Source organism: Lingula anatina, chromosome 3, assembly GCF_051362555.1.
Source record: "Lingula anatina isolate TDL-2025a chromosome 3, LinAna3.0, whole genome shotgun sequence".
Taxonomy (NCBI): domain Eukaryota; kingdom Metazoa; phylum Brachiopoda; class Lingulata; order Lingulida; family Lingulidae; genus Lingula; species Lingula anatina.
The window spans coordinates 28109112-28134232 of NC_141769.1; the positions used below are offsets into that span (position 1 = coordinate 28109112).

At 32.9% G+C, this 25121-nt stretch overlaps 1 protein-coding gene across 1 annotated transcript; it reads right to left on the reverse strand.

The window, feature by feature from the left end:
• Window positions 1-24951, reverse strand: LOC106152140 (ureidoglycolate lyase). The gene is made up of 13 exons (XM_013525636.2): window positions 24763-24951; window positions 23480-23611; window positions 22954-23169; window positions 14629-14719; window positions 11813-11889; window positions 11237-11347; window positions 10625-10684; window positions 10011-10167; window positions 7813-8005; window positions 6680-6758; window positions 4036-4128; window positions 2266-2406; window positions 1-1942 (listed from the first exon to the last, which is right to left on the reverse strand). The coding sequence occupies exons 1-13, from the start codon at window positions 24898-24900 to the stop codon at window positions 1670-1672; spliced, it is 1761 nt and encodes a 586-aa protein (XP_013381090.2). The 5' UTR covers window positions 24901-24951; the 3' UTR covers window positions 1-1669.
• Window positions 24952-25121: the final 170 nt, after the last annotated feature.

The following is a 25121-nucleotide window of genomic DNA, read 5'->3' on the forward strand; positions in this document are numbered from 1 at the left end:
TTCACTTTAAACATCAGTTTTTATTTTGTGGAAAGAAAGATAGTGGGGTAATTTTGTGAATTTTACAGATACTGTATTTTCAAAGTCATAATTTCTTAAAATTAGAGCATTCCTATTGGATGGTACATGTTGCAACAACATTAAAAGCAAGCTACTCTATACTTCTTTTTTCTGCAGTAAAATCACCACAAATGCTATATAGAAGTATATTTTTTGTGATTATAAAATTATGCAACTGAAAATCTGATAATTTCTGCCCATTGAAATATATTATTTTGTGTGGTATAACAGGGACCTTTCATTTTCATCTCATATTTAAAGTTCCTTTATGCATTACCATTATTACACTAAGAAAAAAAAGATTTGAAAGAAAAATATGCCCAAAATATTATTAGCAATACCCACATTGTTAATTTCAATTGCTTGTGCAATTGTATAATTCTTAATCATTTGTAAATTAAACTGTGAATTATATGTATCAATCTTGTATGTATGAATGCTATGAATAAAATGTCATTTAGCCATAATGTATTGTTCAGAGCCCAAAAGCTGTTTGCACTCACAGCTTCAAATTTAACTCTTAGCTAGCAAAACGTCAATTTTGTTATATTAACTTTCTAATAGAGAATCAACAATGGCCCATCAGTAGCTGACAATGGCTTAACCAAACAAGCCATTCCTGTTAAATAATCAATGTGTTAATACATTACTTTTATATCATATGTAAACATGTATATTTTCTCTATCTTAAATCATAAAATTAAGATACATATATTAATACAGCAAAATGCTTTTTACTCACACCACAAATTCGACATTGAATTTTTATGACTGAAGTTGGTCACACTAGCATTGACTCCTTTATAAAACACTACCTGTAACTCATTTTGACTTTAAGTCATGTTTCTCATAATTTGTTTTAAAATTTTAAAAAAAAAAGTCAACTTTCCTTTTACTCTAAAACTGGCTAACTGCATTATTCCTGAAAGGACCTTGAACCCAATTTTACCGAATTAAACTCAACTCAACTCAAATATAGACTTGTCTGCTTTGTCCCTTGGTATATCAGCAAGTATTCACTGAATTCACCAACATTTTGACCTTTAATTATAGCCTACTACAAGTAATACATACAGAGATTTAAGATATTTAAAGTCTGACTAACTTCCTGCTTAATGTTTTGTAATTAAGCAAAAGTTTAAATTTTAAACTGACTTCTACATGCAATTCTTGATAGAATTAACAAAATAAGAAATAATACTGTAATATCAGCACCAATGATAAATTAAAAAATCATTTTTCTTTATATTTATTAGTATTCCTAGCTCATATTATAACCCCCCCCCAAAAAAAAAAAGAAAAAAAAAAACATATAAAACAATTATGATAAAATAAAATGTGAAGTTTTGCCATAACACAGTTTGTGTGACCTCGAACCAAGGTGAACCATTTCCTCACCTTATCCAGCTGCCCTAAAAAAAGGAGTTGTTTTTCAAATCAGATGAACCGCAAGGACCCTGTTTTTCAAAACAGTTACTAATGAGTGTCACGGACAATGTCACTGGGAGGTCTTTCCATAGCTACCATGAAGGAAACTGTACCCACAAAAATCGATATATCACACGTAATGAACAACCACAAAAATATATGATAACACAGTTTACAAATGTCATTTCACATGATAAGAATGTGCATTCAAAAATGTACGAGACTCGTACAAGTACGTAGTGATAAATGCTGGGAAGTCTCGCTTGGTGACTATCTCTTCAAATATTTCTGCTGCAGCCAAAAGTCTGTGCCTAGAGGGCTCAGAGTTGAAATCAAAGTGAGGGCTGAGCATGGTTTGTTGTACTAATTTCCCAATAGCCTCCTGAACCAGGTGTCTTGTCACTTTGACAGTGGTGCCCTCTATATAAGCCTGATGTTTGATCCACTGCCAAACCTGATGAAACAAGGCAAAATGTTATCCAACTACTCAATTGCCAAGATAAATGACAAGAAAATTAAATCCAAATTAATAAAACAAATTCATAGTTTCTGATCATAGTATCTTTTAAACTTTTCTGCAATGAAAATATTGCTGTCTTGAATAATTTCTTTAGCCTAGCTGTAACAAAATGCAACATATTTTAAAAAAACCATAAACATGACCGTTTTACCTTTTGGAATGCACTAAGCTGAGCATCATTATTCTGAATCTTAAAATGCACAGAAATTATCATTATGGAAATTCTAAACACTGATAGGACCCATGCTTTCTCTTACCTGTGAGCGTGAAATTTCTGCTGTGGCTGAATCTTCCACACACCCTTTATAATAGAAATGCCCTTTTCCTCGAAGCCATGCTTCAATAAAGAGTACACCTACGCCGATGTTGTGCAGAAGACCTTCTTCTGTTACTCCACCCTGTTGGAAAACAACTAAATCTTTAAATAATCAGATAAAATGGCTCGCGTGGTCAGAAATTTTAAGTACACACTGGACTTTGATTTTTGAATTATTCACTACTTACTTTTCAAGAAAATGCCCTTTTTAACAACAGTTTACTGCATTTCACGTTACTTTTCAATTTTTTTAATCATTTATAATTTCAATTTTGAAGTCATTAAGTAGTGCAATAGCTAATTCCATTTGAATTATAACATGCCTTTCCAGCACAAAGAGGAATACCGTATGTATACTTGGAGAATACAAAGTTAATACTACTTGTAAAGACTGACCCAGCCACAAAATCAAGTTATAAAATTCATTCAAACAAAGTTCAACAAAAGTTGAGATATTTATCAATTTTGTCATGCATGAATTAAAAAAAAAATACTGATTGTTTTCCTTTCCAGGAGCTGTGTTGTAAGGCCACCCACAGATGCATTTTGCCATTGTGTTAGGTGTGACAGCTCAACCAACACATCTATACTCTAAACTGGTGAATGTTGTATGGCCTTGGATGTATTTTTGCATGAAAAAATGAATGATGCTGTTCAGGTGGCACATATTTTTTAAAAATATCTTTAAAAAGATCATTTCTTAATTATTGAAGTTCTGCCATAATGCAGTTTGTGTGACCTCCAACCAAGGTGAACCATTTCCTGGCCTTATCCAGCTGCCCTAAAGAAAGGAGTTGTTTTTCAAATCAGATGAACCGCAAGGACCCTGTTTTTCAAAACAGTTACTAATGAGTGTCACAGACAATGTGACTGGGAGGTCTTTCCATAGCTACCAAGAAGGAAACTGTACCCACATAAATCGATATATCATACGTAATGAACAACCACAAATTATATCCTTTGTTTGTGGTTTTATAGAAACTGATTGAAAACTGAAGGAGAATTCAAAATGCATGTGAAAATGTGATAATGCTCATTTTGCTTATTTTGTAAAGAAATGAAAAAGAAAAACAAAACAGAAAAAGATAATCACTGCCCAGTTTAAAAAAAAACATGATAAGGGTTTTATTTGTTTAAAGGTTCAATGAAACAAAACTTCAGGAGAAGATAAGGAGGCAAACTGTGGCCCCCAACTGAGCAGGAAAAGAGATAGACCAAGAGACAAGTCTATTAGCTTACAGTTCCAAACTAATGCAAACATGTAGATAACATATATGTTTAACTTGATTGTAGAACTAAAATCTTAAATTTCATGTCTGGGCTCCTTATATTTTTTGCAATCTTTTTTTTTAATTTCAAGAAAGTCAGTAAAAGAGTATCAACTACTAAGTAAACACATTTGTATAATAATCATGATGGTTTTCTGAAATCGTTCAATTAAAATGCTAAATTAATTAACTGCATGAAAATATAAAAAAAAAAAAAGTAATTTTCCCAGAACGAAACTTCTGACAGATTAATACCTGCCTGGCAATCTCAATTTTAGCATTGCCTGGTGACGCGTGGAGACCTCTAGTGTGGCAACATGGTCAATTGGGGGCATTACTGAAAATAGCGTACCCACACTCCCTGAATGCAGCACTTCTTTCCCATACTTTGTAGCAGGGGAGGTTCTGTAAGATGTTTTCCACTGCGTTGACTAAATACTTACAGCTGGCATTCTCAGCAAATCACCTGCGGTCACTTTCACGTCCATCCTCTTAACACCGTTCTGATTGACGCCAGGTGCAAAACGCTTAAATAGCTGGAATAATGATGTAACAATTATAACAAAATTATTATGAATCATGAACAATGGCAAACATGTAACTTACAAAATCAAAGTCTAACTTCCTCTGCAGCTCATATTTTTGGAATATTTTTCAACCGCTTGGGGGAATGGATAACATTTTGATTTTCTAGCTAGCCTACTACTTTTGAGGTATTCACTAGATTACCTTGTGGTCAGCATGCCTATTTTCTCTTCTTGGCAGAAGTGGTTAGCTGTACATATATACAGGCTGTCCTTAAATACATCACTTTTCAATATGTGACAAGGTTTCTCAGTTAAATTTTTACTATTAATACCTATTACTTAATTCATTATCTACTTAGTATACATATTTCAACTAAATAAAATGTTTTTCAAAATCAAAGTTCTACTGATTACATCCATTTTTCTGTATGTCCAGACTTCAAGGGCATCCTATTTATAAACCAAAATTATCCAGTTATTTAGTGGACTTCTTTTTAATCACAGATAAAAATGAAATTAAACTTTTTTGGGTTGGTTTCACAAAGAGTTTAAAGTCAGCTTTTGGGGCCTCAGTTCTTGATTAGCCTACTAAGATCCAGCTTACAAAGTTGCCTTTCACAACTTTTAACTAAGCCCCCTTGAACATATTAAGATTGCCTTGAAGAAGGAATTCACTCTCATTGGTGACATTAACCAACTAAGGTCACCATATATACATGTACATACATAGTAACATATATACATACATACATACATACATATATATATATATATATATAAGTAAAACGCGGCCCTCCATAGGTTTCGTTTGCAAGCGTACAAAGGGAGAGTAACAGAAAACTTCTATATACAGGGCCATTAAGGTAGGCTTTTTTTTTTTTTCAAATTTTTCAAGTCAATCATTCTAAAAACATCTTGGACATTTGTGCACTGGCTTTCCAATTTTACTAGACTAAGGCTCTGTTCTCACAACTTTTAGATCGATCTATCACCGCGGGGAGTCTCACTAGATTACTGTCAGATAATCCCCCTTAAGTGTCCGTCCCCGCCTACTACAAGCTTTAAGGGGTAATTAACTTTCGTGTCCGCCCGGCTGACAGCTATTTAGCGTGAACCCCCAGGGAGTTAGGTCGATCCAATGTAGGTCGATCTAATCTATGAGAATGGGGTGTAAGTCTTAACTTGGCACAGGAAAGAATTTTATGTGTGTGTTTGTTGTTGAAAAAGGACCTTGGTGTATGAGAACAGTTATATGAAGAAAGGTAGGAGGTGCATAATTATATTGCTGGATAGAGACTTTGGTTTCATGTAAGAATGTTCATTTTCTCCATTTCTCAATTAAAATGGAACAAAAGCTACAAACAGGCATAATGGTAGACATCAATATTAGCCACGAGAATCTTATCATTATTATTTCTCTTTGTCCAACTTTGAGGTAGGGGTATACTGTGTCGTCATGAAAAATGCAGAAAATCATTCAACAAATCTGGTAAAACTGTCACAGACTTAAAATCACATTCAGCTGTTTTATTTTGAATGTTTAATTCTTTTTGATACTGGACAGTCCTGTAGAAAATCAACCAAGCTGTAGGAAATATTACTCTAATAAGTTTTCATGTACTAAATAATTTCCCTTTTAAGGTCTTCTGTCCTAACTAACACTTACACTAGGTTGATTGACTTAATTACGAAGGTATTTAATCTAATTGACCTTTACAAATTACAGGTTGACAGACATTAACAAAATTTATCAGGAATTTTGGTATTAATGAGAAATTTGAAGTTCAAGTTCATTAACAAATTCCCGTGGCAGCAATCAGTGTTTTTCATAGAAACCAATGCCTAAAAGATTTCCGTGTATGCTCAATCAGCATATCTAATTTAACAGAGGACAATTCTCTAATTATCCAGAATAACACAGTAAAAGAGTAATTAACATGACATATAGAATGCATTTTAGGTTTCTACATCCTTAGAAACGCATGCACCGTGTTGACCAATCCATTTAATGAAGTAATCTAAATAAGCCAGACTCTGATAAAATAAATTAAGCAACCAATAAAATAGACCTTCAATGAGGTACTTAAAGTTTAAGCCTCATTAACACCCTAATTACTTAATGCAGTACAAGGGCACAAACAAAAAGTACTGATGTACCATTTAGCAGAAAACAGTACTCTACTATCTTCAAGGTACCCAGGTACTCAGCAATTTCAAAGATTGGGGGGTGGGGGTTGAAAAAGTAGACCTTTTAACATGAAACCTTTGTGTACCTGGATCAATTTTTACCCACAGAGCCTTTAGAGGTCAGCATATCAAAATTCAATTTTTCACCTTCAATTTGATTGTATTTTTAATCCCTTTCAAGATTGGGTTTCACAATCACCATCTTTTTCTCACTGGATAAAAGGTGTTTTAGTTGAACTCAAATATGTAGAAAATGTTGGGAATGTCCTTCTGCTGTTGCAGTGGCAAACCGCTGAAACTGCTACACACTGTCTGAAAAGGAAATTGGAATCCCACAGCAAAGATGACTAAATTCATAAGACACTAGACTTACCTCTTGCATGACTTTAACAAGGCCAACATCATACACCATGAAGCCGTCTACACCAGCATGTATCTCCTTCAATTTTGAACTGTAAAAAATAGTACAAGACAAACATTAAACAAGAATCCTCATGGTGTCTTTGTAATTTGCCAACTTTGGATTCAGAGCAATTTTTCATCAACTACACAAACCATTCACTACACTACTGGTCAATTTTACCTTAAAATATTCTGTTCTGCCAACATTGATTATACAAGTGCATAACAATATGTCCAAAGCATAAATGATTGTTGAAATAAAATTTACTCTACATAGAAGAGTGCAAAATGTTGATAGACTGAAATCTATGATTAAGTAAGATGTGTTCCATCCCCACATGCAACTTTAGCAGTAGAAATAATTACTGTCACAGTATCTTTTACAAAGGTTATTCTTCTTGTGTTTAGTTATTTTTTAATTTTTACTGGTAATTCAAAAATGCAATTTTCCATAAGACTAGGCTCTAGAAGTCAATAGCTCAACCCTGAAATTCTGAGGATACTGGAAGTCATTTCTACTTCCAGTCACCATATCAGGGACCTACGCAACTTCAGGGTGCCTTTGATAATAAGAACTTGGTTTAACTATAATGTGAATTTTTGAACCCATAAAGAACAGCAGACTAAAAGATATGCAGATCAAATGTGGCGATCAACTAAAAAGCTTGCTGCTTTATTCCCCAATAGATGCTGAATAGATTCCCTGTAGGGATTACACAACAAGCATTCAAGTGGGTCAGCCATATTTGATCCACAGATCTGTTAGTCCTCTGTTCTAAATGTGCTCTTATAAAAATTTAGGAAAATGGAAAGAAAATTTATCGGTAATGCTTTAGTCTTAAATAACATGACATCACATTATAATTTTCCTACAAAACCTTACTACATGTACCTCAAAATGGTACATGTAAGTTACTCAAACACAGTCTATGAGTTCACCATTTTCTACCCCTCTCATTTTTGTAATCTTGAAATAAAGTGTGACATCTAAGATTCAGAATAATATAAAAAAAAACTGATGCAGATATACAATTGCAATTTTATTCACAGTGTAAGCTACTACTGGTAACTCCTATTCCTAGCCATGATATCAAATGTATCTACCTTGCTGCTCTTTCAATCACCTGTTGCCTAGCAACCCAGTCATCTGGCAACAACAATGCTGACATGCCCCCAGTAGCGTGACAACCACGTTTGTGACAAATTTGAATGAGAAGATCCATATAGCTTTTCAAGAAGTGACGGTCCATGTTTACATATTTGCTGCGATCAGGCAGGACAAAATCTTTTCTGTGACCTAAAAATATAATTCCCATCACTGATATTATATTAGGTATCAAACTTTTATAAAAGTATCATTCATTTATTTTAGAACTAGAATAATTAACCTTCAAATATCTCAAATATCATTTCTAGTCTTTAATGCAATAAAACACGTTTGTGCAAGGAGTCCCAATACATATTTTAATAACCTAAATATGATTAGGTTATTAAGTTTCACGATCTTTATTCAAATCATTTTGTCACCCTTAGTTAGAATTCACTTTGTATGTATCTACCCTTTTCAGAGAGAAATTGACTGACTTTCTGGTGACTCACATTACATATCTCAACATTTTTATTTTGTGATGTTCTGCATTATGATGACAAAGGAATAAGATATTTCCTCTTGATGAGACACATAACTATTAGGTATTAGGGAAAGACAAAAGAAATACAACTGAAATATCAAAAAAAAAAAAAAAATACTCAATTCTATTAAATCTTTTAATGTTTCACTTCTGTTTTGATTCATGACTGCAGTGGTTTTAAGAAAATGCCGAAACAGTGGGAGAACCTCGGCTTTGGCTTCAAAGTGGCTTCAAACACAAAAGTGTTTGACTTTAATCAAGGTGTGATGAAAAAAAAAAAAAAAACTCACTGACAAAATTCCAAATATTGTATCAAAAAGGCATCAAAGTCAATCACAAGCAAAACCAGCCTGTAATGCTCTTTCTCTTGATTTATTTTTCTAAAAAGATCCTCTAATATTGAACCAGACTGAGAGTAAAACCTAAACATCATTCAGAAAAGGGTGTCAATAACATGACTGCATTTACCACAAGACACGTTTTCCAAACTTAAATAAAAGGAATTAAATGAATCACACTAAAATATAGTTACTGTTACTGTAACCTTTATATAATTTCTATGATAAAAATATAACAGGAATTATACAGGCACTGCAAGGACTCTATGTATGTGATATAACAGCAAATAGCAACATTGGATTCAGGAGTCAGAATAAAGCAACACACTAATCATATATAATTCAACAACACAGGAGCAGCATATGGCATCAAGCCAATTAACTTATTACTTCACTTAACAACCAATACTGTTACATGAAGATTGACAAGCCTACCGAGGGCCTTTACTTAGAGTGTGTTTTTTATAGCATAATGGAATATGAAAAAAAAAATGAAAAGTGGATATTTCAACTCATTTGGCAGGGGTGCTAGAAAATTTGAAAATTGTACACAATGATCCCAACCAAAGATAAACAAAATTTACCAAAAAATATTAACTCCATAAAACACAATTTTCTGCACCTGATATTATCATTTATCATCAGATCAATCTCTTTTGGTACTGAAGGTTTTAGATTTTGTGCAGAAATGGACTCACTTCAAAATATAAATAAATAAATAAATAAATAAATAAATAATAGGCAGAGCAGACAGTGCTAGCTTGACTTAAGGATAGAGGAATAGACAATTTCACTCAGGTAGTACTGTAAAAACTGAAAATCCCGAAAAAGTATCTTGCAATTGCTCATCACATTTAGACTTAAAAAAAAAGCGAATCAAATGAAGACAGAAAATCCTGAAACCAGGCAAAATCCTAAAAACTTTCACCTATGTACTTTTATCAGAAAAACCAATATAATCGCAATTCTACTTACTAGTCTATTTTTTTTTTCTACTTTACTTATGAGCATTACAAGTGCAGTCCCATTTTTAAGACTAATACATAACATTTTGTACGTAACATAATATACAGATTGGGGGATATGTTTTCCGCCATTAACATTTAACATCCTATATGAAATAAGTTCTCAAAATCAAGTGAGGTATGATAATCAAGATGACATTTCACCTGACCTTTTGGTAGCTTATCCAGGAATTACCATCAACACTGTTTATTTCAAAATTAGCTAATTCTACATAAATCCCTTAACATATTTGAGAAGAAATAAAGCTGTAATGTTAAATTTCCAAATTCTTCAATATATTCTGGTAAGAATCATGAAAATAGCTCACCAAACTTGTTCACAAATGATGCAGAATAGTCCCATATCCCACAGTTCAGTCCGGCTGAGTGGTCTCTTAGCTCGTATAAGATTTCTTCCATCTCAAATGTGGCCAGGATGTTCTCAATGAGAACACAGGCTTTAATGCTGCCATGCGGGAGACCAAGCTGAAGAAGTCAAACATTCACCGATAAAGATCTCTCCCACATACATTTCAACTTCTTTGTGTGCCAATTTTACTATGTTTCTTACATTTTATTCTCATCTATTCATTTTTTTTATTTCTGAAGAATGGCACCTCTTTCTCCCTCAATTATAATATTTGCTATTATATTACATTTAATAACCAAGATGGATTTTTATTTATCTTTGAACTTGAAAATATATCTTCCCTTTTGGTATTATTTGGTAACAACTCTCTAGAATCTCTCGATCTCTCTCTCTCTTCACCCAGCCCTGTCCTACATCTTTTTTTTCTTTTCTTTCTTTTTTTTTTGGTGTGGGTGTGGGTGGAGTTTGAATTGGAAAAAGGATTGTCTGTGAAACAAAAATTATTTTCAAATGAGGGAAATGGGGTAAATAACATGATAGTATTAACCTTCAACTCTCCCTATTATAAAATACCTTTTGTTCTGTCCAGGTAAATATTTTATCCCACAAACGAGCTTCCAAGAACCCCTCTACCTGAAAACACCAACAACTTCAACTGAAAATATACAGATCAATTGTCAACCCTGATATTTTGAAACATCCAACAGCTTACAGGGGCGGATCTAGAGATATTTTCTGACAGTCTTCCATATTATATTTGTTGGTCCATCCTCCATTTTTTGACCGTTTTCCGACAGAAAAAATTAGATACCCGTCAATGTAAACTTGAAAATCTGACCGTCTTCCGGAAGACCCAGAAGACGGCCTAAATCCGCCCCTGGCTTATATAAAAATATTTAAGCAAAATGTACAAAGACTACAGTGTAAGTTCTGTTTGACATAAGTCAAGACTTCCCACGTCTCTTTTAAATTGTCATGGAAGTGCACCTGAAGAATATCTACAGTCACTGTTACCGTGTTGATTTTAGCCACGGTGTTAATTATGGAAAGCTTTATTATAACGAAGCTCAAGTGTCCCATCCCTCATTGGTAATATTTCAGACAATTACCTTTAAATGAGCCCCTCTCCCTAAGAAAAATTATAACTCCAGTTGTGACAAACTTAACGTAGTTTGTTTTGAGTACCTTGGACAAATAGAAGTATGGCCCACTTTCCATCTTAAACAGCCTCTGACCAACATGGAACATCAACAGCCCAAAGTCTACCAGGGGACCTGGGACCTCTTGACCTGCCACCTAGTGGATGCGTAATTGTTAATAAAAAAAAAGAGAGTTAATTATAATTAAAATATGTCCTAATTTTAATTAAAAACTCTTGAGGATTGCTCCCCACAAATATTTTGAATTCCACAGCCACTGAAATTAACTAGGCAAAATACAAAAAAGCATTTACTGTTAAGTACATATTCTGATCAAGATGCAATTAAGCTTTTTTTTTTTTCTTTTTTTTTTTTTTTGCTTTTCAAGGCCTTAATTTAACTTATACCATATTAATTTGTACATCTAAACATTTGATTTTTGCATGATTTTTAACTGCAAGTCACTCAACTGTCTGATCAAAATCTTAATTATCCAAACATTTTACCAGGCTCATGATAAGTAAGTGAAATTTGTCTGAAATTGACATTTCCATACAACATTTTATTATAGGCTGAGATTGAGCATGCAGTAATACATAAATCCTGAAATAACATTTGTTACCAAAATACTGTGCTCCACCATGTTCCAAGCACGAGGTCTTAACATCAAAACTGGGGCTTTCTCAATACACGGAACATCTGGAAATAAGAGATTATTACATTTTTTTTTCATTGGATAAACAAGAAAGAAGAAATCAAGTTACTACAAAACCTTGTCAATTACATAACATACAATGTCAAATATTTTTTATTTTGTTGAAATTTGATATTTTTTTAAACTGCTTACAATTTAAACAGGGAACTGTTCTGAGTAAACCAAATACTTGGTTTCTGTATCTAAGGCTCTCATGTAAGGCCCATTTTATTTTTCATCATAAGCAATTACTTTTTCAACAAATCATCCAAATAAACACATTCAGGTATTATATCCATTCACTTCAACCCCCAAATTTTCCTTAGTTCAGTAAAAAGAAATGCTGGTAATAAGATGTCACAGTGCGTTAACATATCCTAGTATGTAATTTCAGCAACTATCATTTGTGGTAAAAACTGGTTTATAATTTGATATTCACATCACGTGTATATTTCTCTGAAAAACCCTTATTGAATTTTTTTCTTGTCTAAGTAACTGAGGTAGCCGCTAAATACAACTCAGATGTATCAGGTTTTTATAGGAAATGCTAGCGCAGGAAATAACTGGTTTCGACTCTGATCATAACTGACTTCAGATAAGATTTACAGGGAAATTGAAAATAAAGTTATCTGTTAGAAGTCAACTTTCATAAATCAGAACCACGGTCTTATGAGGATGAGGAAACACGTGAAAACGTGAACACATGCAAAAACACATGCTGGAACACATGTGAAAGAGACTAGCACAAAACCCATGCAAGAACTTCAAATACTTAGGAAAACTTAAGAGCGCGAAACCCTGTGACAATTCAGTAATCTTCAACTCAAAATCAAATGCCAGTGTTGAACAATTTTTTTCTGTATGAAAAACCAATCCAAACATGTATTTAGGCCTTCTTCTAAACCAGTCAGGAACCTATAAGGAAACTCAAAGTAATCTCCTCCAACATGTTACAAAAAGCCTTCATTAGTTCTAGTACAGAAGATTAGTATGATAGTCTTTAAGTTAGTGTCTTCCACTTCAGAGAAATGCTTACACATCCCTTAAAGAAAATTCACTCGATACCCTCATACCCTTTTTCCACTCTAAACATACTGTTCAGAGATATGGGGCTACTCTGTGTCAAGTGATAACTGCCCTGCAGAAAAATGGCATCTAAAATTTTGCAAACAAATCCTTGGACCCTATCAAAACATATCTAACTACGGTGTGTACACAGAGTTTGACCACCTTCCCCTCTATACCATAATACAGTCTACATCTATCAAGCTGTGGTGTAAAATTATCCAAAAAATAAATAAATAAATAAATAAATAAATAAATAAATAAATAAATAAATAAATATACTTTACCAAAAATGTGAAAGAGCATGTATGTTGAAATAGTCACAAATTATGACACTCTAAAATTATCAGCCCTTGCTTAGCTATGTCTTAATGAACATAATTCCACATCAAAACTGGGGAGGGGGGGGGGGGGGCGCACACCAGGTCAAAAACTGAAAGGTGTGACAGAACCAGTCACCTGTGTACCCATGGGGCAATTGAAAATAAATACCACTTTATACTTCAATGCCCGATGTACAAAACAGACCGAGAAACCTGGAAGTTCTTTAGTAAAATCTCAATCCTAAAAGCTGATACAAAGTCACCAGAAAGTCAATTATGTAGAGTTTTTAACAGTGCCAACAAATACAATTTAGTCTCCCTCTCCAATTTATTAATAAAACCATTCAAGAAAAGAAATGAAGTGGTAGCTCTGCTTGGTAACTCTTAGGACATTCCTTGAAAAAAAAGTCAGCGTGTGCCCTCTCATCAGTGGAAGTAAACATGGCACATGGTCAAGAGTCACAATATTTATGTAACTATGTTATTTACTTAATATCTATTTAATTACGTAGTTGTAGTTCTTCCTCTCCAGCTTATAAATTTGACTCACTCTGTACTGTGTGACCTATGATTGTGGCCATATGCTTCTTGATATGTGTTTATGGTAAACTTATACCAAGAATTACACCAAGAAGTTCTATCTCACCGTTTAGCTTGAATATATTATTAGTAAATTTAACTTGTACATCAGATATGTATTTGTTCAGACACATACTGGCAACACAATTACTAATAAGAGAATGGGAGTGCACAAATTGTATAGTTGTTATAATTGTATATTAATATTTTGTATTGTAAAAGGTCATGATAATCTATGTACCAGTACAGAAATGAACTGAGTACATACGAAACATGCTTGTCTGGTAACATCAATCTGAAACTCACTTTTTTTTGTCTGAGTACACCTTCATTAACCATTGTCCATTTTTCATATGTTTATTGTTCAGACAGTCCTTGAAGCACATTGGTCAGAAAAAATTAAGATCTTCATTTGGATTTAACTTCATTCATTTGGGTTTAATTTCATAACCTTGCAGACCAATGAATATTCAGACCCATTTTTAAATGTACCAAATTAAAAATTGTCAGTTTTTCGTCATTTTTGCACCAGCCAACATTCAGATCAAAGAATTGTTAGACTAATAAACAATGAAACCAGTATAAAAACCCATTTAAAACATATAAAAAAAGCTTTACTGGACAATTGTAATCATCATAATTCAGTAATTATACTGGGTGAAGCAAGGGCCATTTATGAATGAAGATATTGCATTTTGACATCATCTTTCATCAGATTTTATTTAAAACATATTGATATTAATATACTTATATTAATATTAAGATTTATTTTCTTACCTGGCAATAGGTTGTGGACAGACAGGTAAACATTATACCAGCCCAGAAGCTGATTAGACTTAGTCGGACAGTGGCCATCGTCAAAGTCAGTCTAAATATAAAATCATATTGAAAAATTACCATCAGTTTATAATATGTAACTAAGCAATAAATACATAAATAAATAAAGTTTATTTTGAATTCACAAAGATGGTGAGGATTAAACTCCACAAATAAACAAAAAAGATCTGATGAAAAACAAATTAGACCTTAGACTAGAGAGGAGGCTTTTAGCCTGGTAAAATCACCTAATAGTATATTTAACAAATTCTTTTTTTACAAAATGTAAGTCAGAGAAGAATCTCATCAGCTGTGTCATGCTATAAAAATTAAGTAATTTTTTTTCTTCAATCAACAGCTTTATATTGGAGTAAATACTGAAGGTAAACTATTTCAATAATAAGCTGTTCAATGAAGAAAAAATTACCTTACTCTTTTCTTACAAAAGATTTCAACAAGCGTAATATGAACAATTGTGCATTACTATTACTGGGGATATATATGGCTAGATTGTTATTACATACTAGTAATTTTGTGGTAAGCAGCATCAAACTACTTCATCACTGATAATCAAATTGTACCAAAGTACATACCGTAAACAAAACAAACATGAATATCAAGCCAATTCATTTTGATGAATGCAAATTTAAGAGGTGATAAAAAAATTAATGAAAATTTAAAGATTCATGAACAAATAGACAAAGGAGGAGCACAAAGGAAAAAATCATTGTTCATCGACTGTTTTATGCAGCTGGATCACATTTAACAAGAAGTGCTATTCCAAATGTGTTAACCACAAATAGGAGATTTTGAATTACTAATTGGATCTGCACCTCTGACCAAAATCAAGTATGAATAATACGACTCTATGAAAATCAATATGCATGAACAGACAAAAAGACTAATGCCCAAGTTTTATGGATAGTCAAATTTAACCAACATTTCAATTTTCAGCTTTTGTTAATTTTAATTATTTATAATTGCTTTCATTAAATTTCAGGGTGGATGTCAGTATTAAATCTATTTACATACAGCAATGCTACTAAAACGAACAACATCTGAACTGTCATAGTGGAAATGGATAATATTTTTCCTTTTCCCTCCGAGAAAAAGAGCAATCACAGGAAACATGACATTCAATTAATTAGATCAAGTTTCTCTCCATTCAAAACAGAGCTTATATAATTATCAGACCTCTGACACACCTGCCGTCCCTAATTTTCGTATGCAAATGTACATCCTCATTAGTCTGTACCTACTGTCAACTAATTAACACCAAGTTGGTATATAACCAAAATGGGAGAAACCTTTCCAGAAGTTTCAAATCCTTAGTGACAGGGAGCAGCTTTCCCAAAAATATTCAGAAGACTTGACATACAAGGCACACAGTCAATTTTGAAAAGTCTGGTAAGTTAACATTTCATTATTCATTTCTTTCTTTTATCTTTTCTGCCTTTTTTGTTCTTTTTTTCTCATTGAAGTTGAAGTTGAGTTACTTCATAAAATTTTTTTAATACATTTTTATTTTCAGGATTTTCTCAATTCAGTTAAAAAAATTTTGATAGGTTAAAATTTAACTGATTTTATTATTACTTCAATTCCTCTTAAAAATGCAAGACACCAACCAAAAAGGATTAGAAAAGGAATTTTTTAATTAAAATTAACCTCTTTTTATTAAAAAAAAACTTTTGAAATTTCTCTTCTAAATTCTCTTGCTTCAGTTAAAATTTTTTCATAATTTAGGATTTAATCCATCTATTAATTTCCCAAAAAGTGAAAAATAAAATCAAGCAAAGAGGAGTAGATAAAGCAAGTATTTTCCCTAAAAAAAAAAAAAAATAGAAAAAAAAAAAAAAACAAATTAAATTTTTGAAATTTTCTTAACTTAGTTTTAATTTTAACTTCAAATAAATTCAAACCTTATATATATTATGAAATGTTCCATAGTTAATTTCAGCCTTACATGGCAAAACTTTTCTTTAACAATATTTTTATAGCAAACATCAAAATTTCATCTTCTTCAGATAAAATTATCAATACATTTAACCATGTATACTATTGCTACATTCAGTTTGACAAAAAAAAAAAAAAAAAAAACATTTTTACCATAAATGCATTAGTTTAATTAATCTTAATTAAATGAATCTGAATTTCCAACATTTTTGTGAACTTCTGTCTTTCAATCTCTCCTAGACTTGAATATCCAATTTCAATGACCAATTGGAATTAAAACTAAACAACCCTTTAACTCTTATAAAATATGACAACCCAAGAGATATGTTTATATCATCCCTTGATTCCAACTTTTGTTTACACACATTAAAAGAAAAATAACTCCAAGAAGACTTCTTACTGAATGCTAACCAAACAGTACAGTTCAAAACAGAAAACACTTCCAAAGTATTGAAAACTTCTTTCTGACATTAAGTAATCACTTATCCAAACATTATGCACAGTATTTTCTTTCTTCTCTTTTTTTTTCAAAAAAAAAAAAAAAGAAACTCCAGCTGAATAAGTTTTACCAGCAGCATTTTTGTGAAGGGTGATTTTTTTTTCTGAACTGTCATCTAACCATTTCCCCCATTGCTCTCCGTTTTTTTTTTAATCATTTCATTAAGTAAAGCTCTAAATTTCCTCCTGAAAATTTTCAACTCGTAACCATAAAATGTTATAAGGTGACCTTTGATATTCTGATGATATCCAGGCCCTATATAAGTGATGGAAAATGATGAAAATCTCAGTCTTATTGGATTTTCATCCAGATGATACTTAGACAATGGAATGAGCAGAGGACGGTTAAAATTTTTCAAAAGGAGACCATTTCAGCAAACTAAGGATGCAGTTGAACTGATTAAATGGATAGCAGGGCTGGTGCTTTACTAAGATAGGGAGTCCTTTTTTTTTCAAAAAAAAAAAAAGTATAAAAAATTAATGAGATAAGAAATTGTTTACATTTCAGCAGATACATTGAATCAGCTATGGGATTTTCCATACTAAAAATTTGATGTCAAAAGATGTCAATTTCTTTTATTTTGTTTCAAGAGAAAAACTTCAGGAAGAATTTTCAAGAAATACTGTTATTTATAAACTTCGCGTTCCATTTGTGATATTATGAACATAAAGGACCAACCTGTGCAGCTCCAGTATCACGTGAATGTTTTATTCAAGCAAATAGCTGAATGGTGGAGTGTTCTCAGCGAAGTCACTCTTTAGTGAGGTTTTGTTACATGTTACATTGATACAAAATATTCAGTGAACATCTAACAAAAGTCATTTTTGAGTGAAGAGACAGCATCAGAAGAGAACAATGGGGAAACCAGCAAAAGCTATCAAATTAAATCTATGCTTATGCTTTTGATGACCGATATCCAAATTAAGAATTAATCATAAAAATTGCTGCATTTTAGCACAAAGGAAGCAGACTATTGGGATGTGTAAAATACCATAATTGCATCAGCCAGCAACTCCAGCTACGTTTTTAAAAACTGAGTTTCCAAGGCCTGGGTTTGTAGTGTGGTCTTGTTTCATAAAAGCTTCATGACCACAATGCAATTTCCAACGTCTTGGGAATCATACACTGCTACACAGGACTAGATAAGTGAAATCATTAAAACAAGATGCTAGATCAGATATCACTTTCAATAAAAGGTCAATAGCCATGGGCTTTTAATATTATAGTCTGGTTAAATATAGGTTCAATTATATTCTATTTTGGCTAATTTCTTAATTTTTACTTCATACACAAAAAGCATATTATTATTTATGATCACTGGTACATGTAGGGCTATAATTATGGACTCTAAAATTTTGCGTTTCCGTCTACTTAATTTAAAACTCATTAGTAAAAGTTTACGGCATGCGTTAATTAATAATGTGTTTAACACACGCACATACACAAACACACGCGCACACACACACACACTCAGTTCAGATTTAATAATCTGACTTTTGGTCCCTGTGGTGTTTAGCTTGAGTTAGTTACCCTAGCAGCCGTCATTTTGTAGCACTAAGTTGGTTTTTAAACTTAATTTAAAACTCGTTAGTAAAAGTTTATGGCATGCGTTAATTAATAATGCGTTTTACACATGCACATACACAAACACACGCGCACACACATACTCAGTTCAGATTTAATAATCTGACTTACGGTCCCTGTGGTGTTTAGCTTGAGTTAGTTACCCTAGCAGCCGTCATTTTGTAGCAATAAGTTGGTTTTAAAACAAAAGTTTGCAAACAGTTTTTATTATGTCAGCTGGGGCAGTAAAAAAAAAAAAAAAGATATTATATCTCCTTGGGTTGTGACTTTTTTTTTTCTCTCAAGAACTGTCACTTTAATCAATATCCATGGGGTATAAATTGAAGCCACAGACTTAGTCATCCTTAGGTCTAATATTTCCATTCATCAGCAGACAGTTCTGCTTAAAACTCTTTCCTTCCTCTCAAATTTTGATAAATGTCACAACATTAATACTTCTCATCATCTAATATATTAAGTATTTATCAATGCATATCAGCTTACTAGTTTCTTTATACTTCATTTTATGTTAAATTATAATAAATTATTTATCTACTTACCATTTTTAATTCAATTTCATTTTATGATCACTTTCATTCAATTTCTATTTTGCAATTAATTGTCAACTTCCCAATTTTTCCCCCTACAAACAAAGATATTTAACATTGCACTTCATGTTTAAAGCCTGGCACTTGAAAAGTATTTATTAATTTATTATACAAAGAATTGTCCATGCTGGATGCAATATCATTCAGAAAATGGAAATTTATCAATTAAATACAATCATAAAAAATCCATGCAATTGCTTTCAGGGCATCATATGACAAAAAATTGATATGATTGAAAAATAATAAAAACCAAATATCAAATTCAGGATGTCGAGTGTTTTTTTTTTTTTTTTTCTTTTTTTTTTAATATCATGGACAACAAAAAACTGAATTTGTCTTGATTGTCAGTGAATTCTTGAATTTTATTTTTAAAATATAAAACCGATTCTTATCAATAATGATACTGTCAAAGTTGTGTTATAATATTATTATAGCTGGTGTATTTTTAAGACGAAATTTCCTTCTTATCCATTTCAGGCATGAACCAGGAATTGTCCAATCTTAAAGACAGAAGAGACAAGAAAATGATAGGCATGACTACAATGGTGTAACCTAGATGTCACAGTTGGTATATAACAAACTGGGCAGCTTTTGCACTAAAATAGCCTTGCCTCTTCACAGCCAGGAAGGCAAAATGATTTCATTTACAGATACCATAACCTGGTCAGGAGAGCACATTGCTACTTAGAGTCACAAATATTCAAATAAAGCACAAAACGCATTAGGGTTACTTCCAGTTACCTAAACCAAAACAACCCCTTACATAACGCAATACTTTGCATAACACAATATAATGCACAAACAGGAAAGCAAGACACCACAAAATTTGGCAAGTTAAAAAATCTCAGCCTGCTTTTTGTTAAATAAAGCCGACTAGTATATTTCAGGTTAAAAAACGATCAAAAAAAAAAAAAAAAAACATTAAGTTTGGTAGATATTGGTAAACATCACAGGACCACAAACAGAAAAATTCAATAACCTAGTACATAGCTTGAAATTATGAAATTGTGCTGGTTTGCAGCCTAACCTTTTTTGGTCAAACAGAGTGCCATAGTAAATCTAAGGTGGAACAAAAAAAAGTTTAGCAGATGTGTCAGACAACTGGCAACAGTAATGACATGTAAAAACATAGTCAGGTAATCAGAATTTAAACAGACACTTAATGTCTGCATATATGAAATAATACTAAAGAAACATATCAATTCTGGACATCCTTGCTATACATCAAATAGTGCCATTTTTTCAACAAACGATTTTTATACATTAGAAATTTTTTGAAAAAAGTTAGAAATGAAAATATTTGTCTTTAAGAAGAATTCTTAGCTCTGCAGCTGGGGTTTGAAAATAAGAATTGAAAAGTTCATCTTTGTTTTGATTAGAGACAGAATATCAATTTCACTGCAACTGACATTATTTTGAACTGATATAAGAGGGTTAAAAATACACACTAGTACACAAATATTTATAACTTGTATAAAGGTGGCTGTAACAAACTAAACACAATCTTAATTCTTATTATAAGAATAAGGACGAGCTAATGTGTTGAAGTTAAATTTGAAATAATGTGACTGTGATAAACTAAGGTTCAATCTCACATTTGATCGTGATTTAAAGGTCTGATTGGGAGGTTTACAAATCTTATTGTGTTTAGTTATAACCACCTTTTATACAACAGACATGCTGAAACTGTCGGTCCGATCGGTCATGACCGGCAAAATTTGTCTGGACCGGTAAAAAATTGGACTAAGTGGGTCCAAAGGATTTTGAATTCACAGCCGTCATTTGACATACTTCACTAATAAAATTATATAAGACCCAAAGCGTTTTTCCCTTCCATTTCAAACCTATCACATTCACAAACAAAGTAAGCTACCCTAATAACATTGGTAGTATCTGTATCAAACAAATAGGGTGATTTTTGGTTCGACAAAAAGCCATTCGGTCCGGCATTTTTTTCATTACTGCCAGTCCAAATGACTGACCATTCTGGATAGTTTTCAGCATGTCTGAAACAACCACCTTTATCTAGTAATAACCTTAAAGATAGTCTGTCCCTATAAGTAACTCATTAAAATATATATCCACATCATGAAAATACTAGAGTCAACACTCATAATGGTTTACAGGGGGGGGGGGGTTATTTAATTGTTACTGTCCGTGTAATCTTTGTACTTGTGTATAGCGCAGTCCCTTGTACTACATATTGCAGTAAAGCAAGCTGAACTCCATAAACCTTAATCTCTTGTTTACCCCTGAAGAGATCAAAATGTGCAGAAAATGTTTGGAAATGACTAGAAATTATCACTTAATTAATTTTTTTGGCTCTAGAAAATGCTGTTGTCCATGATGATTCAAAATCAAATAATATATTTGCTGTTAAGGAATACTTTATATTGATAGCTATATTGGTTGCTAAAAAATTGCAAAAATGAAATTTTTACCCCCAAAAAAAGGCTTCTACCTCAATTAGGACTAGCAGATTTTGAAACAGGGGTTACAGCTAGTAACTAAAGTCTATTAATAATATACCACGGTATTCCAAAAGTCACTTGTACCAGCCTACCAGGTGACAGCTGTTTTGTGCTAACCTGTCACAGCATCCATCCTTTGGACCCATTCTGAATGGAGGCTCCAGAAATTCATTACATGCCACTGAGCCAAATGCATGGCTAGTTGTAACAACTATATCGTGCCAAAAAAAAAACATGCTAGTTTTCCTGGAAGCGGTTTCAATTGCAATCACAATATCTCTTGTGTCAGCTTCCTCTTGGACATATTTTCAGTCTTCTGAAATTTAGTTTTTGACTATGGATAGCAGCCACAATATGAATACAGGTGGGATATTAGACCTACAAAGCCTCCAGCAATGACTTGAAGCTGCTTAGCACTTTGAAGCCCATTTTCCTGTGGTCCTACAATCTGTAAGCCATATTCATACAGGACAACTACTAGTAGTTAAATTTATTCTGTTTGTTGCTGGTACTAGTATACATATTATTGCTTTAGTAGAGGAAGATAAAGGTTTCATATCTTGACTTCCAAGTATCTTAGTATGATGCCAGATCCCAACCCTTGTGTTAAGTAAATAAATGTTACATCCGTTTAAAACTTGATTGATTTACACCTAACTGTAAGAAGCCAGTAATGATGGGATTTTGTTTTTGTGACAATTTGCTAAACACCTCTGATTGTTAAGTCTGAAAAAGGCCCATGGCATTATATATCACAGAACCTGGGATGTTTGAGAGTCTAGCAGCAGCAAAAACTACTGATAGAAGTAACTACTTATAGAACTACTTAACTACTTATAGAAGTATGCTCACAATTAAAAAAATGTAAAGGTTCTATACAAAAGCAAATTCTCTTTAACTAATATCGTAATTAAATGATGACCTCACTGTAAGTTGAAAAAAATTAGGTGACTTATAATATATTGTAATATATTGTAATATTGTTGGGTTAATTAAATTTCAGGGGTGCAAATCACAGAGAATTTAACTAGTAAGTCACTGCAAAACTCTGTAAGACTTCTAAATCAATTTCTGAAATAACAGTCCATATACTATCGTGAGCATGAAGTGCATCACAAATTACCACAAAGCCCTCATCCCTAGGCCTTATAGTGCCCAAGTCTGCTTACATAATGATTCGATATTCTGATACCTGAATTCCCTGGGCAGTGGAGCGTAGTGCTTTGACAAAATGCTCTGTGTTGGAAGGAGAAACATCCCCTAGATCAACATGCCGGCACTGCAGACGCCGTGGTACTGGCTTCACTTTCCAGTCAGCCTGGCGAATGCTAGCAGAATCTGGGTGGAAATCGGGAAGAGCTCCTGTTTGATCGAGTTGCACTTTTCTAATGAGTCTTCTTTGGTGCAACTAAAGAACCAACAAATAACGGAACATGACACAAAAATTGAGAATGAAACTTTCAACATGGAGATTGCACAAGGAATATATTTGCAATTTACAAATTATTTACTGTAGTAGAGTGATATACAAACCATTAAACTGAACTTGACAGCTGTTAGGTCCTTGCAAATGTTTTTGTCAACCCTTTGTAATTTATTTTTGCTTATCGACATGACTGTCCATTTCAATATATTCTGTTACTGTGTCTCTGCAAACTCATCCACTCATCATGAAAATATATTTGAAATATGTTTTTTGTGTGTGTGTGTGATTTTACCTGGTGCACATCTCTGTCAAATGTTCTACATAGGTCAGCAAGAAAAATCACTGCCTCTGGAGTCAGCAGAGTCCTGAAGTGCTCCTCATAGCCCACAGGTGGTGCTTCAACTTCGACATCTTTTACCCCAAGCTAAAATGTAAAAGCATCAAAAAAGCTTAATTTAAACATGTATCTATGAAATGAAATGCTATATAACTTTTATTTACGAATAGAAATATTTACTTTATCAGAGACATTACATTGGAGTTTTTTTTTTTTTATTATTTCTGATGTCTGACTTCTTATTGAATATCACATGTCTTAAATGCTTGTAATATCTCTTTTGTGAAATAACATTTCACTCCCATGTGTAGGAAAGAAACTGACCTTTCACTCACTCTCAGAATAAAACAACTTAAAAGTGCATATTCAACATAACAATTATTTCTCCTGTTTGGAACTTGATCTAGTCATAAGCCAAGTGAAGAAAAGAGTAGGCATAAATCACATACACGTATACATTTGTGAAGATGAGAGATAAGTGATGGAGATCTTTTCACACAGAGATGAGTGAACGATTAATTTTTACTAGTACTGAGGTACCTTGGCGGTATTGATAAATGATCATCTTTCAGACTCAAGCACAGCAGTAAATCTTTTTTTTTTATGTAAAAAGAAGGCAGTTTTAGTATCTGATCAACTGGGTTAATCCAAGAGCAAACAGGTTAGGGCTAATCTGGGCCCCATATCCCAAAAACATTGCGCACTGCGACCATGGCAAGCGTCTCGATTCCACAACTCGCCTATACTCTCCCCACATAATACATTGTAGCCTCTATGTGATATCGCTATTCACAATACGCGATGCTTTCCTGACACTGGGCCCTGCTCTCCATTGGCAGCAAAAAGCCTTTGCCTTACAAAAGTGTGGGTCATGTTAACATCAGACAAATAAGCTAAGAGCTCTGTCACACCTCCAATCAATTCCAAGACTATTTTGGCCATAAATTCCTCTAATTTCTTAATTCCCTCTATCCCAAAATTACTCTATATGTTATAATACTGTACATGTGTTCAGCCAAAACAAACATGAATGATGCCAAAAAAATGTAACTACATGTTCAGCTTAGCTGTTTAACTTATACCATATGACTAATGTATGCAGGTCCCAGCTACTGGCACTGTAAAGTCACAGTATGGAATTACGTGACCGAAGTGATCAGCAACTCAGTATTAAATAAATAACGAGTTGTCCTTGCTGGAATGCTGGTCTTGACATTATGCATACAGTGAATACATACTCGTTCTAGTTCCTTCATCAGATTCTTCCGATCATCAACATTTGTATTTGCTGCTCCTTTAAGTGCAATCTTGCTACTTCTAAAATTACTAAGAGCAGGAGAAAGAAAATGTGACTTATAAACTTCCAACCTGTTCATTTTGTTTTTATGTGCTGCAGTTATGTACCTCCTGACACAAAAGAAAAGGACAGGCTACATGTCACAGTCGGATTGAATGTGGCTCTCTTGGATCACGCTCGGCCGTCACCTTGAGATCAAAAGAAATCTTTATACTAACATATTAGTCAACCATATCAAAAAGAAAAAAAAAATTAAAGCCTGCCTTTTAAAAGTATTTTTAAACGAATTTCATGAAAAGA

Coding starts and splice junctions, on each gene's coding strand:
- LOC106152140 (XM_013525636.2), bottom strand. CDS start 24,900: ATGAACAGGTTGGAAGTTTATAAGTCACATTTTCTTTCTCCTGCTCTT. Junction 11,890..14,628: donor TGTCCACAACCTATTGCCAG/GTAAGAAAATAA, acceptor TCTTATTTCCAG/ATGTTCCGTGTATTGAGAAA. Junction 1,943..2,265: donor CAGAAATTTCACGCTCACAG/GTAAGAGAAAGC, acceptor TTGTTTCATCAG/GTTTGGCAGTGGATCAAACA.